The sequence below is a fragment of the Pygocentrus nattereri genome, chromosome 1 (genome assembly GCF_015220715.1).
Source record: "Pygocentrus nattereri isolate fPygNat1 chromosome 1, fPygNat1.pri, whole genome shotgun sequence".
Lineage (NCBI taxonomy): Eukaryota > Metazoa > Chordata > Actinopteri > Characiformes > Serrasalmidae > Pygocentrus > Pygocentrus nattereri.
In genome coordinates, this window is record NC_051211.1 from 14,631,850 (window position 1) to 14,650,012 (window position 18,163).

An 18,163-nucleotide genomic window follows, 5' to 3' on the forward strand; every position below is an offset into this window, starting at 1 on the left:
AGATGACATAGCCATCTTCTGGCCTTTCATCAACTGTCAATTTTCAGATCCCAGGGTGACTGATATAAAAAATGTCCTGGGTATTTTTGTATGGTGGACCACTCGCAGCCTAGACGTGACACTGACAAACCACTATGCCAGTGTCACGGATGCACTGAGAATAATAAAGATCTTCCGGTGGTCAGAAACCGAGGAAGATTAGAGAGTACACTGAGAAAAATGAGTCAGGACATTGCTAGCTACATACCTGAAAAGGACCATGTTCACTGTTAGATCAAGAACAAATAAGTTTACAACAACCATAGCTGAAGTGAACCTGGATTGAACAGGACAGTGTATTTATACACAGTGAAGAAGATGGTTAGAAAAAAAAAAAAATACAGTCTTGAGGAGCTCCAGTGTTTGTGGCCTTTTTTTTCTCCAGAACTTATTAGGATACATGGCATCATGGACTCCATCAAGTACTAAAAGCCTGTAAATGAAAATCTTATAAAATTGGTACATGCTTGGATCTTCCAGGAAAACAATGATCCCAAACCAAGACAATCATTTAAAGACCTCAGAATCAAGCCTTTGACATGGCCATTCCAGTCCCATGATTTAGACCCTGTGTTCAAGAAGCTGAATAGTCCAAAACATGACTTAGGTCCTTGGAGGATTCTGGAGAGATTTAATGCTGTTTCAGATTCATTGCTCTTAACCTTGTTGAACATTACAGGAGAAGATTAATTACTGTGATGTTGTAAAGAAGAGGTTTTACATGCAGAGGAGAAGTTCTACATTCAGGGTGCCAAACGTTATGACACATGGTGTTGTTTTCTTTGACTAAATGATCTGCAAATAAAGACTTTATTTCATTCATATTTTCAGTGTGAGATATTAATGATCTTTTTTTCTTTTTTATAAAGGGTCCCAGCAATTATGGAGCTGATTAGTCTTTTTTTTTTTTTTGCAGATAGCCCAAAGAGGGTCATGGTGACTAGACCGCCTGGTGAAATATTTGAGGGTCGTTCAGTGACTCTGATCTGCAGCTGTGATGCAAACCCACCTGTAGTGAGCTACACCTGGTTTAAGAGATCAGGAACAGAGGATTCACAAATATGGACCGGGCAGAGTTACACCATTGAACATATCAGCGTTGAAGACAGTTACAAATACAAGTGCAGGGCATCCAACCGGCTTGGATCTGCAATCTCAGAATCCATGCGACTTGATATTTTATGTAAGTTATCTAAGGGTCATTTATATCTACTGGCACACTCAAATGTGTATTTTTGTTGTAAGGGGTGGGGCTGCTGCAACTTGTCTGTGTAGTTGTGGGCATACTGTTTTTGCTGACACAATCTGAGCATGTTTTTTTAATGATAGTTAATGACTTAATTTTCTACCTATTGTGATGTACACTGGATAGTCACACTATGGTAACACATTTCTGTTTGCTGAGGAAAATAAGAATCGTTTTTGCATTAGTGGGCAAGTCATTAATCAAATTTCCAATGTACAGTTATTCAGAGTAATGTAGTCCTGAAATAAAAGCTATGATTCATACAGTTTTACACATTTCCATGTATGTAATGCGTGAGTCTGAGGTAGAGAAATGACATGCAGGGTAAACAGTGGATAGAATACTGATATGTACGTATCCAGATTATGCAGCTTATGAATGGATGTGAAAGATGACCATCTATATGTGCAAACATAGATTTGCTAGACTGAAGTTACAGTAAGATCACAGAGAGTCTGTTTGACATATGGATGCAGTGTGGATTGCCCATGGTGTACATCATGATGACGATTCGGAAGTGTATTGACAGGCTTATAGACGGATACACAAGCACTACAGGCTGTTCAGCAGCCTGATGGCCCAGAGGAAGAAACTGTCTCGGACGTTCTGGACGTCATGCTTTTGTATCTTCTCCCACTCAGCAGCTGTGAGGACAGTGGCTTGGGTGGGTGGAGTTCTTAAGGATCCTTCTTGTCTTCCTCAGGCAACAACTAGTGTATAAATCCAGTAGGGTTTTGCTTGATGGCAGTGCAGTTTCCATACCAGGTTGTTATGAAGCATATTAAAATGCTCTCCACAGTACATGTGTAGAATGTTCTGAAGATGCGGGGATTCATGCCAAACATCTTCAGCCACCTGAGATAGAAGAGGTGCTGTTGTGCCTTCTTCACCACTGATGTGGTGTGGTCGGTCCATGTCAGTTCCTCTGAGATGTGAACACCGAAGACCTTGAAGCTGCTGACCCTCTCTACAGCAGCTCCATTGATGGTGATGGAAGTATACACTTTCTCTTGTGTCCTGAAGTCCACTATGAGCTCTTTGGTCTTGTTGACATTCAGAGAAAGGTTGTTCTCATGGCATCAGTGTGTCAGGAAGCTGGCCTCCTCTTTGTAGTCCTCTTCGTCGTCATTGGAGTTCAGCCCCACAGTCGTGATGTCATCTGCAAATTTGATGATGACATCAGAGCTGTGTCTGGCTGAGAAGTTGTGGGTGTACAGGGAGTACAAGAGAGGGCTGAACATACAGTCCTGAGGAGCTCCAGTGTTTGTGGCCTTTTTTTTCTCCAGAACTTATTAGGATACATGGCATCATGGACTCCATCAAGTACTAAAAGCCTGTAAATGAAAATCTTATAAAATTGATACATGCTTGGATCTTCCATGAGAACAATGATCCCAAACCAAGACAATCATTTAAAGACCTCAGAATCAAGCCTTTGACATGGCCATTCCAGTCCCATGATTTAGACCCTGTGTTCAAGAAGCTGAATAGTCCAAAACATGACTTAGGTCCTTGGAGGATTCTGGAGAGATTTAATGCTGTTTCAGATTCATTGCTCTTAACCTTGTTGAACATTACAGGAGAAGATTAATTACTGTGATGTTGTAAAGAAGAGGTTTTACATGCAGAGGAGAAGTTCTACTTTCAGGGTGCCAAACGTTATGACACATGGTGTTGTTTTCTTTGACTAAATGATCTGCAAATAAAGACTTTATTTCATTCATATTTTCAGTGTGAGATATTAATGATCTTTTTTTCTTTTTTATAAAGGGTCCCAGCAATTATGGAGCTGATTAGTCTTTTTTTTTTTTTTGCAGATAGCCCAAAGAGGGTCATGGTGACTACACCGCCTGGTGAAATATTTGAGGGTCGTTCAGTGACTCTGACCTGCAGCTGTGATGCAAACCCACCTGTAGTGAGCTACACCTGGTTTAAGAGATCAGGAACAGAGGATTCACAAATATGGACCGGGCAGAGTTACACCATTGAACATATCAGCGTTGAAGACAGTTACAAATACAAGTGCAGGGCATCCAACCGGCTTGGATCTGCAATCTCAGAATCCATGCGACTTGATATTTTATGTAAGTTATCTAAGGGTCATTTATATCTACTGGCACACTCAAATGTGTATTTTTGTTGTAAGGGGTGGGGCTGCTGCAACTTGTCTGTGTAGTTGTGGGCATACTGTTTTTGCTGACACAATCTGAGCATGTTTTTTTAATGATAGTTAATGACTTAATTTTCTACCTATTGTGATGTACACTGGATAGTCACACTATGGTAACACATTTCTGTTTGCTGAGGAAAATAAGAATCGTTTTTGCATTAGTGGGCAAGTCATTAATCAAATTTCCAATGTACAGTTATTCAGAGTAATGTAGTCCTGAAATAAAAGCTATGATTCATACAGTTTTACACATTTCCATGTATGTAATGCGTGAGTCTGAGGTAGAGAAATGACATGCAGGGTAAACAGTGGATAGAATACTGATATGTACGTATCCAGATTATGCAGCTTATGAATGGATGTGAAAGATGACCATCTATATGTGCAAACATAGATTTGCTAGACTGAAGTTACAGTAAGATCACAGAGAGTCTGTTTGACATATGGATGCAGTGTGGATTGCCCATGGTGTACATCATGATGACGATTCGGAAGTGTATTGACAGGCTTATAGACGGATACACAAGCACTACAGGCTGTTCAGCAGCCTGATGGCCTGGAGGAAGAAACTGTCTCGGACGTTCTGGACGTCATGCTTTTGTATCTTCTCCCACTCAGCAGCTGTGAGGACAGTGGCTTGGGTGGGTGGAGTTCTTAAGGATCCTTCTTGTCTTCCTCAGGCAACAACTAGTGTATAAATCCAGTAGGGTTTTGCTTGATGGCAGTGCAGTTTCCATACCAGGTTGTTATGAAGCATATTAAAATGCTCTCCACAGTACATGTGTAGAATGTTCTGAAGATGCGGGGATTCATGCCAAACATCTTCAGCCACCTGAGATAGAAGAGGTGCTGTTGTGCCTTCTTCACCACTGATGTGGTGTGGTCGGTCCATGCCAGTTCCTCTGAGATGTGAACACCGAAGACCTTGAAGCTGCTGACCCTCTCTACAGCAGCTCCATTGATGGTGATGGAAGTATACACTTTCTCTTGTGTCCTGAAGTCCACTATGAGCTCTTTGGTCTTGTTGACATTCAGAGAAAGGTTGTTCTCATGGCATCAGTGTGTCAGGAAGCTGGCCTCCTCTTTGTAGTCCTCTTCGTCGTCATTGGAGTTCAGCCCCACAGTCGTGATGTCATCTGCAAATTTGATGATGACATCAGAGCTGTGTCTGGCTGAGAAGTTGTGGGTGTACAGGGAGTACAAGAGAGGGCTGAACATACAGTCCTGAGGAGCTCCAGTGTTTGTGGCCTTTTTTCTCTCCAGAATTTGTTATAATACATGGCATCATGGACTCCATCAAGTACTAAAAGCCTGTAAATGAAAATCTTATAAAATTGATACATGCTTGTGTAACACGTTTTCTAGCTAACAGCGGGCGTTAGCTGGATTATAGCATTGCAATTTAGGAGCGACAACACAGTAGGTAATTTCTATCATTAACCTTGGGTTTAATTGAATAAGCAAAAGAAGAAAACACCAAGATTCTGTGAGCTAATCAGAATGATCCCAGGATCGCCTACGGAGCCGGGGCAACTACTACCCAAGAGACGACACTGCACCACTGCACTATGATTGGGAGTTTAGGAAAACTTCCATTTAATAAAAAAACAGGTATGTAAATGAAAAAAAAAACAAATAAATAAAACATACAATAACCCAATCAAATTTGTGTTTTGTATTAGCTAGTAAATCTACTACTCTATTTCGCTACTACCCGGGTAGGAAATAAAACATCTAATTTTTGGTTTAAAACCACAAACAGTCTCCAATCACAGTTCAATCAGTTCAACAATAATACAATTCAATTTTGTCTAGCAAAAAGGTACAATTTCAATTTCAGTATCCCTTGTTTTCATATACGTGCGTGTGTGTGTGTAAATAATAAATGTTCCTTGTTGCTCCACAGGTTGCAAATTGCACATGTGGCTGTGACTGTTCCAGTCCGTAAAAAAAAGTAAGTATTCCTCCTACCGCTCTGGAGAAAGGCTTCAGTGCAAAGTTCAACAGGAACAGGGGATTTCACAGACTAAATGATGTCCACTGCTTGCAATTCACTTGTTTAGGGTCAATATTCCAGGGTGGCTCGCCATCGAATGAAAACAGATCCAACTTTGACTCTGGCAAAAAACCTGACCTATAATAAGGCCATAAATCACTATTAAATTCAAGTTTCAAAGTGTCTCTAAACATGAACAGACTGTAACCGGCATGACTCACGAATAACTGCACTTATTTACAAAGTTATCTACACATTGTTTCTACACAGTAAATGAAGAAACTGCATCACTCGGCACTGAAAGGGTTAACTTCTGCCGCGTGCACCGTAACGTCGCCTCTCAGCCACGCGCAGCACAGGCTGTGTCTAAAACGCGCAAAAAACTTGCATGAACTCTGGAATTCGACAGATATCTCTTATATAACTTACTCTGGGTTCGCCGTTCTACTACCAAGTTATAAGAACACGTTCAAACACATTATACCGCTAGTATTTAGCGCATTGCATATAAGTAAATACTAACTTAGCTTAGCATAATCGCCTGTAGCATCGGCAATGCAGTACACTTACCAATGCGAAAATCCGTTTATGTCGGCAATTAGAACTCCTTGTTCGCCGGGGAAGTGCTTTTTTAGGTCCAACCACTGAGCAGTTTAAATAAACAAAAGACTCTTAATCCTAGCGCTGTTTTTATTGTTTTTATAACTTTTAGCTTATCTCTTTTCTCTTGCAGGGAAATCCACCGCCTTGGCTGCTGGCTGAACCCAAAAAGGGAGTTCGGCACCAAATCCAGCAGTATTTTACCCTCACATTAATGTAACTGGCCACCTTATTGGCTGGCTAGATCAGTGACATGAACTCTCTCTCCAATCAGTGAAATGGATACTTATGAACTAAATAAACCTATTTTTGTTTTTAATATTTGTGTCCATTTTATTTTATTCTTCTCAGCTCATTTCATATAGATTGAGCTTGGCTCAGGCTCAGAAATACTTGTACATTAAACTTTAACAGTTAAATATTAGTTTCTTCTCTTAGAATTAAGAACGAGTTATTTCGTGGTTCCAGTGTTCTGTAGCGAAATTCTTAATAATTAGACTGTCTTATTCAGAACTTTTGTGACCTGGGTTACACTTGGATCTTCCATGAGAACAATGATCCCAAACCAAGACAATCATTTAAAGACCTCAGAATCAAGCCTTTGACATGGCCATTCCAGTCCCATGATTTAGACCCTGTGTTCAAGAAGCTGAATAGTCCAAAACATGACTTAGGTCCTTGGAGGATTCTGGAGAGATTTAATGCTGTTTCAGATTCATTGCTCTTAACCTTGTTGAACATTACAGGAGAAGATTAATTACTGTGATGTTGTAAAGAAGAGGTTTTACATGCAGAGGAGAAGTTCTACATTCAGGGTGCCAAACGTTATGACACATGGTGTTGTTTTCTTTGACTAAATGATCTGCAAATAAAGACTTTATTTCATTCATATTTTCAGTGTGAGATATTAATGATCTTTTTTTCTTTTTTATAAAGGGTCCCAGCAATTATGGAGCTGATTAGTCTTTTTTTTTTTTTTGCAGATAGCCCAAAGAGGGTCATGGTGACTAGACCGCCTGGTGAAATATTTGAGGGTCGTTCAGTGACTCTGACCTGCAGCTGTGATGCAAACCCACCTGTAGTGAGCTACACCTGGTTTAAGAGATCAGGAACAGAGGATTCACAAATATGGACCGGGCAGAGTTACACCATTGAACATATCAGCGTTGAAGACAGTTACAAATACAAGTGCAGGGCATCCAACCGGCTTGGATCTGCAATCTCAGAAACCATGCGACTTGATATTTTATGTAAGTTATCTAAGGGTCATTTATATCTACTGGCACACTCAAATGTGTATTTTTGTTGTAAGGGGTGGGGCTGCTGCAACTTGTCTGTGTAGTTGTGGGCATACTGTTTTTGCTGACACAATCTGAGCATGTTTTTTAATGATAGTTAATGACTTAATTTTCTACCTATTGTGATGTACACTGGATAGTCACACTATGGTTACACATTTTTTTCACAGTATTTTCTATTTACTTGTTACAGAGTGGTTGCTAATCCAATAGAAAGTCAAGACATTTGCAAGTTGTCAACGATCAGGGTGTTGTATTTAACTTTCTGTTTGCTGAGGAAAATAAGAATCGTTTTTGCATTAGTGGGCAAGTCATTAATCAAATTTCCAATGTACAGTTATTCAGAGTAATATAGTCCTGAAATAAAAGCTATGATACATACAGTTTTACACATTTCCATGTATGTAATGCGTGAGTCTGAGGTAGAGAAATTACATGCAGGGTAAACAGTGGACAGAATACTGATATGTACGTATCCAGATTATGCAGCTTATGAATGGATGTGAAAGATGACCATCTATATGTGCAAACATAGATTTGCTAGACTGAAGTTACAGTAAGATCACAGAGAGTCTGTTTGACATATGGATGCAGTGTGGATTGCCCATGGTGTACATCATGATGACGATTCAGAAGTGTATTGACAGGCTTATAGACGGACTTCTGGTCACAGGGCTGGTTCCCTAAAAATATCTGTGAACACTCCCGCCAACTGATGTGCACATGCTTTGAAGACACATCCAGGAGTACCAGCAGGCCCGGCTGCCTTGTGAATGTTAACGCACTTAAAGGCTTTGCACATGTCAGCCATGGAGACAGAGGGGGGGAGGGGTCTGACTTGGTGGTGGCGGGACTCTTTCTATGAGCACGGCGTGATTTACCTCAAAACGGGTGTAGAAAGTATTCAGCTCACCTGCACGTGTAGCACTGATGTTTTTCACAGAACAAGTTTCCCTCTTACAGTCCATTATTGTGTTTAACTGCACCCACAGGCTTCTTTTGTTGGTGGTGTTGAACTCAGATTCCACTTTAGCCCTGTACTTGCATTTGGCTGCACTTATGGTCTTACAGAGAGCACAGCTGGCTGTTTTCCTGGGCACAACATCCTCTATAACATCATTCCTGATGAATCTGGTAACACAGTCTACATATTCATCAGTCTGCATCATCAAAACAGTCCTGAAGTGCAGGGTCCAATTGGTCTGACCAGTGGTGGACCTCTCTGAAGGTGGGCAGTGCCCTTTTCAGATGCAGCATGTGCGATTTCCATGTGCTGCATGAGACATGTTTAAAGTACTTTGGAGAGTCCCCAAGAACAAGGGAGGTAGCCTCTGGGAACACGGTCTCCTGCCTGTTAACAGCCTAGCACAGCTTCCCAAGTGCCAAGTCTGTATCAGCTTGTAGTAGGATGTACACGGTGGTGACAATGATCCCTGAAATCTCTCCCAGCAGCCACAGCAGTTTGTACAAGATAATGAGATATTCCTGGTCCGGGGAGCAGAAAGACTCAATGAATGATCAGCTTCCTCTGATCACACCAAGCATTTTTGATATCATCATAAAACATACACTTTTCCCCCTTACTCGTCCCAGAGAGGTCCTTTTTCTGTCTTCACGAGGCACAAAGAACCCCAATGGCCTCTTTGGGAATTTCCACTGACGGCCATGTCTCTGTGAGGCAGATTATACAGCAGTCTTGTGTCTCTCACTGGAAAGAGAATCGTGCTCTGAGTTCACTGATTTTGTTATCCAGGGACTTTATATTTGCCAGTAGTATGCTGGGGAGTGGGACGGGGCAGTTAGCACGTCGCTTCAGCCTGGCCAGAACGGTGACTCTCCTTCCCCGTTTCTGGTATCTGTGGCATTTCCTCAGCTGGTTGGCCCAAATGAATAAGCCTGTTCTAGGTTCAAACAATGGATCACTGCTCAGGAACTCAAAGTACAGTTTTCGATGAGTGATCATCGATCCGATTTCTAAAAGTGTTTACTTTACTGCAAAATTAGTTACTTCATACTTGGCACCATCCTGGAGGAAGATTATTGGATATTCCACCAGCTAAATTCTATTGCTAGAATTCTGTGAGTTATTTTTTGTTGTTTTTTTTGCAGATGGCCCAAAGAGGGTAGAGGTGTTCAGCAGACCATCTGGTGGAATACTTGAGGGTCGGTCAGTGACTCTGACCTGCAGCAGTGACGCAAACCCACCTGTAGTGAGCTACACCTGGTTTAAGAGATCAGGAACAGAGGATTCACAAATATGGACCGGGCAGAATTACACCATTGAACATATCAGAGTTGAAGACAGTTACAAATACAAGTGCAGGGCATCCAACCGGCTTGGATCTGCAATCTCAGAAACCATGCGACTTGATATTTTATGTAAGTTATCTAAGGGTCATTTATATCTACTGGCACACTCAAATGTGTATTTGCGTTGTAAAGAGGGGTTTAGGTGCTGCAACTCTGCTATACTGTACTTGATGTCTGTGTAGTTGTGGATATGCTGTTCTTGCTATTGCAGTCTGATCATGTCCTGTAATGATAGTTAATGGCCCAATTATATTAGTTATTGTGGTTTACACTCTATATGTACATCATAATAACACAGTATATTTTCCTTGTTAAAAAGTGGTCACTGATCTGATGGTCAGTTGAGACATATGCACATTATCCATTGTCAACAATCACTGTGTTACAATTGCTGTGTACCTTTCCGTTTGCTGAGGAAAATCATTTTTGGGATTAGTGGGCAGGTCAGTGAGATTGCTGGGTAGTCCACCAGATAATTTCTATCGTTAGAATTCTGTGGTTTATTTTTTTATTTTTGTTTTTTGTAGATGGTCCAAAGAGGGTACAGGTGTCCAGCAAACCATTTGGTGGAATAATGGAGGGTGGTTCAATGACTCTGACCTGCAGCAGTGAAGCAAACCCATCTGTGAAGAGCTACACTTGGTTTAAGAGATCAGGAGAAGAGGACTTACAAATAGGGACCGGGCAGAATTACGTCATTGAACATATCAGCATTGAAGACAGTTACAAATACAAGTGCAGGGCATCCAACCAGCATGGATCTGCATTCTCAGAGTACACACCACTTAATATTTTATGTAAGTAAAGAGCCATTTATATGTACTGGAACCACAATATTTTATATACATGGTGCACATAAGAGTTTTCTTTAACTCTGTCTGAGTTGTATATTGTACTTCTAGACTCCCCAAAGAATACATCAGTTATTGTGACCCTGACATGCAAGGCTCATGCTAACCCACCTGTGATGGACTATACCTGGTATAAAGAAGGTGAAGATGAAAGTGAACCTGTGGCATATGGGCAGACCTACAGCATCACCAGTATCACTAAAGAGGACATTGAACCATTCTACTGCAAGACTAGAAACAGAATTGGCCATGACTATGCACGTCCTGTGCCAGTCACATGTATCGGTGAGCAGCATTAGCTACTCAATCACATGTTTTCTGGTTTAAAGGACCTTTATTTCAGTTATTTTTAACCCTCTCACTCAGGTAAAGGACAGGTTGCAGCTGCTGGCATTGGTGGATTCTGTGGAGGGCTCGCTACAGCTGTTCTCTTCGCCATTCTGTGGATAAGGTGATGTGTGTCTATTTAATATTTAAGCCGTTACAATCAAACTTTGTATCCAACTAACTATCATTAAGGGTCAGTTTCTCAAACCCAATTTGCCCTAAGCATAAACTAAAAAGATTTTATAATGGTGATTTACTACCGGTGCTACAATTTAGTCCAAGACTAGGTTTAATCCATGTCTGGGAAACTGCACAAAGCACAGCTTTTAAAGCATATGTGACACTGCACAGCTAGCCATGTTCATCCGTGGGGTGGACTCCAATTTGCGCGTTACAGAGGAAATATTGGACATTAAATCGATGCACGGGACGACTGGAAAGGACATGTTTGAAAACGTATGTCAAAGTGTAACCGACATGAAACTGCTGGACAAACTTATTGGACTTACAACTGATGGAGCAGCGGCTATGTGCGGTGAAAGAAGTGGACTAGTGCGGTGATGCGAGTGAAGATGCAGGAGGAGAATTGCACTGGTGAGTTAACAGCATATCACTGCATCATACACCAGGAAGCACTATGTGGCAAAGTCCTGAAGATGGACCAATGAGCGCTGTAACGCAAACCGTGAACTTTATCCGAAGTAAAGGTTTAAATCACCGGCAATGTCAGTCCTTTATGCGGGAGATAGATTCAGAGTTTGCCGACATCCCTTATCATACAGAGCTGCGTTGACTAAGTTGGGGGAAAGTTCTCAACAGAGTTTTTGAGCTCAGCAACGGAATCTGTCAGTTCATGGACAGTAAAGGAAAAGACTCCAGCGTTTTGCGGGATGAAAAGTGGAAATGTGAGTTGGCGTTTCTGGCTGACATAACAGCTCATCTCATTGCGTTAAAGCTCCAGCTCCAGGGACGCGACCGCATGATCACTGACATGTATGACGCAGTGAAGGCGTTTCAAGTGAAGCTGCTTTTATGGGAGAAACAAAAGCACCAGAGCAACTTGCCTCACTTTCCCTGTTGCCAAGTAATGCTGAACCAAGTCGGCACAACGTTGTTGATAAATACTTTGGTGACTTTGAAAAACAAAAAAAAGAATTTTGAGTTGTTCGTAATCCATTTGCCGTCGACGTGGAACCTGCACCTGTGCAGATTCAGATGGAGCTGATTGAGCTGCAGTGTAATGAGACACTAAAGGCAAAGTGCGACCCTGCAGGGCCCACAGAGCTTATTCACTCCAGTCCCGCAGCAGCGCCCCAGCTCCGCCTACAAGCGGCTCGAACCTTGTGCATGTTTGGTGGCACATCTCTGTGTGAGAAGCTGTTCTCAGTGATGAAGACAAACAAAACAGCACACAGGAGTCGTCTCACTGATGAGCACCTGCAGTCCATTCTGAGAGTCTCCACAACACGGGACCTCACGCCAAACATAAACGAACTTGTTACCAAAAAAAGATGCCAAGCATCCAGCTCTGATAAAATGGCACAAGAGCAAAGAAAACTGAATGCTTTGATTCGTTATTTGTTGTTGCTGAAAAGCACAAAATGTATTTATATTTCCAGGTTTTGTTTTGTTTTGCAGCATGTTCATATTTCTAACTTGTATAATTTTGAGTGGATATATTTTTATGGAGAGCAAGAAATGTATGTTATTTAAAGTTTAAGTTTATTTTTTATTCCAGAATAACATTCCTGTCTATTTTTATTCATATTTACGTTCAAAAAACATTTAGTTTTAGTGTGTTCAATAAATGTTTATTCTGTTCGGCCCGCAAACTAAAGTGTGTTTTGGCCCCCTGTGCAATTGAGTTTGACACCCCTGTTTTAAAGGAATCATCTGATTAGACCAGATGTAGTTGGTAGGTAAGACATGTTTGGTTTGCAAATTTTGCGTCCGTAGTTTAGCACTGGACCTACAAGTCTAACACAGCTAACAAACACAAGGTCAGTAGTTGCAAAAACCTCTTGCGTATATACGTTCCCAGAACTCTCACTCTGCTCAAACCACATCCAAGTGTTCACTGAGGTTGCTCAAACCTTTAAGAGTATTTAGAGGACAGCACGACTTGTGAACCATAAAAATGAACTTTTTAAAAATAATAAGAAATAATGAATGTGTTTTAAAAATATCAACAATTGCTTAAAAAAGAGCTTTTTAAAGCATCGCATGACAACCATTGTGCTGAAGTGAAACACCATTGCCATATTCATCACATGATAGTAATTAAGCATGTTAATATGTAAAGCAGAACTGTTGTAATTTATTACATGAAAGCAGGAGGAAGAAGTGGAAAACAGATGGAAGGAAATACTGGGTAGGTAAAAGCTGGAGGAAGAATAAGACAACAAGCACAAATGAATATGAAGTTGATGAAAGCAGTAGAAAGAAGAAGAAGAAGGCAGCAATTGAAGATGATTACGAGGTGTGTGATCCATTAGAACGTGTGTATTATTATTAATACTGGCTTCCTGGTAGAGCGCAGGGTAATGCAGTGCTGTTTAGCCATACAGAGGCAGCTGTGCATTGAGCTGACACACCTTTTTTTCCTTTTTTCGTGTAGAATGTTGGCCCAGACGACACATACACAGCTCTTAATATTAAGACCTCAGATGATGTCTATGAAGCTCTAACAGTAAGATCCCCACTTCAAAACCCAGTCCAAAGAGAATGACATGAACAACTGAAAATGTAAATGCAAAGTAAGTTAGTCTTTTATCTGTTTTCCTTTCTGTTGTTCTTTCTCACTGTTAGACTCAGAGCAGTGCTCCTTATGATGTGACGCAGGTGTAGGTCTTCAGAGCAGCCTCTTCTGTCTCCAGTAAGTGATTTCATTTGGATTTGATGCTTCATCAGCTTGTCAGTGTTTACACAGGGTTAGTAGTGGGCAGTAAATCAGTTCAGCTCTGTTCAGTTTTGTCATAACCATTACTAATATATAAATATGCACAGATGACTTTTGGGGATGTTAGCCTAATCTAACCAATTACAGGGATTCCTTGTAGCAACTGAGAAACTGCCTAATGACTAAATTACTATAATATTTTCCAAATTCCAGCAGTTTCTGATTGTTTGATTTTCTCATTCCATCTTAAATGGTGCAGCAGTTACACTTAGATGTCTGTACAGGTGCCAGAATGTGCTGTTCTATTCAAGGTGGGACAGAAAATCTGAACAAAGAGCCACCAAATAAGAAGCCAACTTAGGCCTTGTATAAATTCAGATGTGAAATATTGTTTTGCTCAATAGAATTATTTCAGATAAACTTCAAAATGTTCCTTATTAAAAAGTGAAGAAACATTCTTGAGTAATAATAACCTACAAAAAAGGATTACATAAACATCTAACATGTTTTTGTCATAAAATACATGTGCACTATAGCACATGCTGAAATTGTCCATATTTTGTCCTGTAAATTGTCCTGAAATATTGCCCACTACTACACATAGTTATACTGTACTTCACCACAAAGTTTCTGTGAGCACAAACAGGTGACAAATTAAGAGAAATACTTGAGTGGAGAAACATAATAGGTGTAGAAGCTGTAATGCATGATACTATAAAGCTGTAATGCTCTGTGACATGTACGAAAACGCTAAGCATTGCAATTGGGTTGGAAATTGTGATCAGAGGTTCACATTCAGTGACTGTGATGCTCAAATTAATGCAATATGTAAGAAACACCACAAGAGCAAGTGTTCCTTAGGTGACTGAGAATGTCGATGCAAGATGTCCTTAAGCTGTCAGCAAGAACAGCTCATCCAGGGCTATTACAGAGAGGGATATTACAGTGGGGTTGCAGTGTTAAACACCTCATTACAAAGACAAATGCACATTAGAGAGCCTTGTGGTGAATTTCAGATGAGTACAAGTGTGGAGTACACGACATGGCAGAAGGGAGCACAAGTTTACATCAATAAAAAAGTTATTCTGACCACCATTATCCTATGGCATCTTGATGAGAGTGGTCTCTTCTACCATGACAGTGCCCTTGTTCACAGAGCACAAGGGGTCCCTGAATAGTTTGAGTATGAAAATGATGGAAATCTTATGCTCGGGCCTTTGCAATCGCCAGATCTCAGCCCAACTGAACATTTAAGTGAGATTTTGGACTAACGTGTTAGATACTACATGTCAGTGCTCTCCACCACAATAATTAAAACACAACTGGGAATAAATTATGGAAAAATGGAGTTTTATCCCTTCAGTTCAGTGCCAGAGACTTGCAAAGTCACACTGAAGCTGTTCTGGTGGCTTATGGTAGCTTAATACCAGACTAAGAAATGTTCTGTTGTGTTTTTCTTTAATTTGTCATCTGTCTGTGTGTCCATTGATATAATAGGATATGTCAATATGCTGACAGTGAGTGTTTCTGTCTGAGTGTTTAGCACTATTACCTGTGTGTGTTCTTGCCTTAGACTTGGTGGAGTCATGATCAGAACCATCACGACGGATACAAAAATTGAAGAATGAGACATTAATTGCTTAAAATACAGTGTTTCTTATAAAGTTTGCCTATTTTCTTTTCTTTTTTGCCTAGTTCCACATTTACCTGCTAAAGCTTTACTGCAAACAGCCTATTTGACTTGTGTGGCAAACCAATATATTACCTTATAAAGTGCTTGCTATATCATTAAGTGTGTACTTTATTCAAGTATTGTTAAAATTGAATATTTGCACATCTGTTATATTTCCAAAACTATTTACTTTTACTCCTTTCTATTGAATGTCCCTGTTACAAGGTTCTCAGGCCCTGGGATTTTTCAATGCTGTGTTTAACTGTATGACAGACTCAGATCTGTTAGTGCCAAGTTACTTTAATGTTAAGAAGTAAAAAAGACTCTAAATATGATCTGTTAAAATATTTTCTTTTTACTTTTATATACTTAAGAATATAATATATATATATATATATATATATATATATATATATATATATATTTTTTTTTTTTTTTTTTTTTTTTTTTTTTTTTTTCATTAAGTTTCTGCTTTTATATTTCCACTTTCAGAAGCTCAGAGTTTGATACGTTACCTATACTTTCACTTAAGTATAGCTCTGTACTTATTCTACCATTGAATAAATGAGCTTGCTGGTCCAAAACTAGCATTTATGATTATTTTTCATGTTATAAAATAGTTGGTAGCTCATTATTGCATAACTCTCTCTCATCAAAATGTTTTTTTTTGTTCTTTTTGTGTTTTCTTCCATCCGTGTTTTCTCATTATAACTTCAAGAATGCATTATGGAAAAACTTAATACAACTATTGGAAACATGCCTTCCCTACAGTGATAAAGATATACCACCCTTGATGTATAACAATAAAGAAATCTATTGATGTAGCACTGATGTAAATTCTAATGCATACAGATGTTATATTCAGCTTCTTACTAGTAATGTTGTATATCTGGCTTTTATCTGCATTAGCCAGTCAACTGGCAGTGCATTCTCATATTGTTTCATATTGAAACATGGAAGCTGTTGAAGTGCTGTACTCCACTACAATCAGTGCTGCAGGTGCTTTAAAGGTGCTCCAAGGCAGAGGTAACCTTGCTAGACAAACCCCCCCCTTCCACCCTGTATGGATTAATGTTGTCATTCAATATTAATTAAGATGTCTTTTAGGCCTGTCAATGTTTTAATTAGAGCCATATTTAAGATGCATGCATTAAGTTTGCTTGGATGTATAAAAAACTATCAGAACTCACAAAAAAAAACAAAAAACACAGACAGTCATTATACATTTTGGTTTGGAGGTTTGCTGTTGAAATTCATAGTTGTAGTTAATAATAAGAGATGTGAAAAGACTTTTATCCCTTCACTAATATATATATATATATATATATATATATATATATATATATATATATATATATATATATATATATATATATATATATCCAAATTGTAACTTTATAGGAAAAGGAAAAAACATGCATTACTTCAATATAAGTCAAAGGAGTGTTTTCCAAGTCATTTTTGGCCTTTTATTTTGTTCCATGCTTCATTTAAATTTACACACAATGTAAAGGCCAACATGCATTTTCAATTTGTCAAAAACTGAAAATAGACAAAAATGGAGATATAAGGTTTTTGTTCAGACAGCAATGATATATAACTACTGTAGATACCTACCTAAAATATCTCTACAGTTAATAACCAATCACACACACACACCCACACTCTCAGAAAAAAAGGTACGACACTGTCACTGGGGCAGTACCCTTCTTGTGACTGGGGTGATACCCTCAGGGGTACATTTCTGTACCTTTAGTCAGGGAACATAATTGTACCATAATCCACTGAAATGATGTTTTCTAAGTTGTACTGACTTCACACACCCCATCTCATCTCCAGGGTTTTCATTAAATGGTCCTGTTTTAAAACATGAACTTTTAAAAAGTTACAAATATCTACTTTTCCACTAGAAAAACTTATTTAAAGTACACAATTGGACCTTAAAACCACTGTTGTACCTTTGAGGGAATGTTTACACTGTTTGCACCTTGATGAATGAATAATGTACCTGCATGGTACTTTTATTTCTAACAGTGTACTCTTTCTGTTTGCCCATTTAGTGATAAGAAGTTTCAGAAAATGCTAGAATACAAAACGGGGATAAAACAGGTGGAGCAATGGTTAATTAGATAGAGTTTATGCAACAGCAGCATCATCACGAGGGTCAGTTCATGCAGGTGAGGTGCAGATCAGCCAATGGAGATCAGGTCTGTTCACGGAGACATGTTAGAGAGTAAAAGTGCAAACAACTGATATTAGCAAAATGCTTGTGCAAAGAGAAGTTTTGAAAGTATTACCAAAAAGTTGAGTAGATATTCACTTGAATAGATAAGCTTGATAAAGCTGAAGTTATATATATATATATATATATATATATATATATATATATATATATATATATATATATATATATATATATTAGCCATTAAGTACAAGTATTTCATTTTTATAAACCACTATAAGGAAAGCAAAAGTCAAAATCAAAATGTGAGTGAAAAAACTGTAGCTCAATAATTTATTGAGAAGTATAAATGAAATGGACTGGCCACCCTAGAGTCACATCATGTGTTTGCAATTACTGGATTGTGAGGCAACCAACTTCTAAGACTACACTTTGGAGATGTGTGCACTTTATTAGAAACACTGCCTGATACTTCCACTCACTGAGCAGTTTCTGAGGTCCACCTACTTCGTATGTTGCTTGTGTCGTATACTGGATACAGTACTGTATACAATATTTAATATATACAAATGC

At 39.3% G+C, this 18,163-nt stretch overlaps 1 protein-coding gene across 1 annotated transcript in view; it reads left to right on the forward strand.

Annotated features, from left to right (window-relative positions):
- Positions 1-15,713, forward strand: part of LOC108416686 (sialoadhesin-like) — a 44,427-nt gene extending 28,714 nt beyond the window's left edge. The window contains exons 18-28 of the mRNA XM_037531980.1: positions 956-1,222; positions 3,103-3,369; positions 7,035-7,301; positions 9,459-9,728; positions 10,187-10,456; positions 10,562-10,795; positions 10,877-10,961; positions 13,172-13,316; positions 13,455-13,526; positions 13,646-13,712; positions 15,310-15,713. Coding sequence (XP_037387877.1) covers positions 956-1,222; positions 3,103-3,369; positions 7,035-7,301; positions 9,459-9,728; positions 10,187-10,456; positions 10,562-10,795; positions 10,877-10,961; positions 13,172-13,316; positions 13,455-13,526; positions 13,646-13,684 — 1,916 coding nt within the window. The 3' untranslated portion in view covers positions 13,685-13,712; positions 15,310-15,713. The remainder of the gene's footprint in view (positions 1-955; positions 1,223-3,102; positions 3,370-7,034; positions 7,302-9,458; positions 9,729-10,186; positions 10,457-10,561; positions 10,796-10,876; positions 10,962-13,171; positions 13,317-13,454; positions 13,527-13,645; positions 13,713-15,309) is intronic.
- The last annotated feature ends 2,450 nt before the right edge of the window (positions 15,714-18,163 follow it).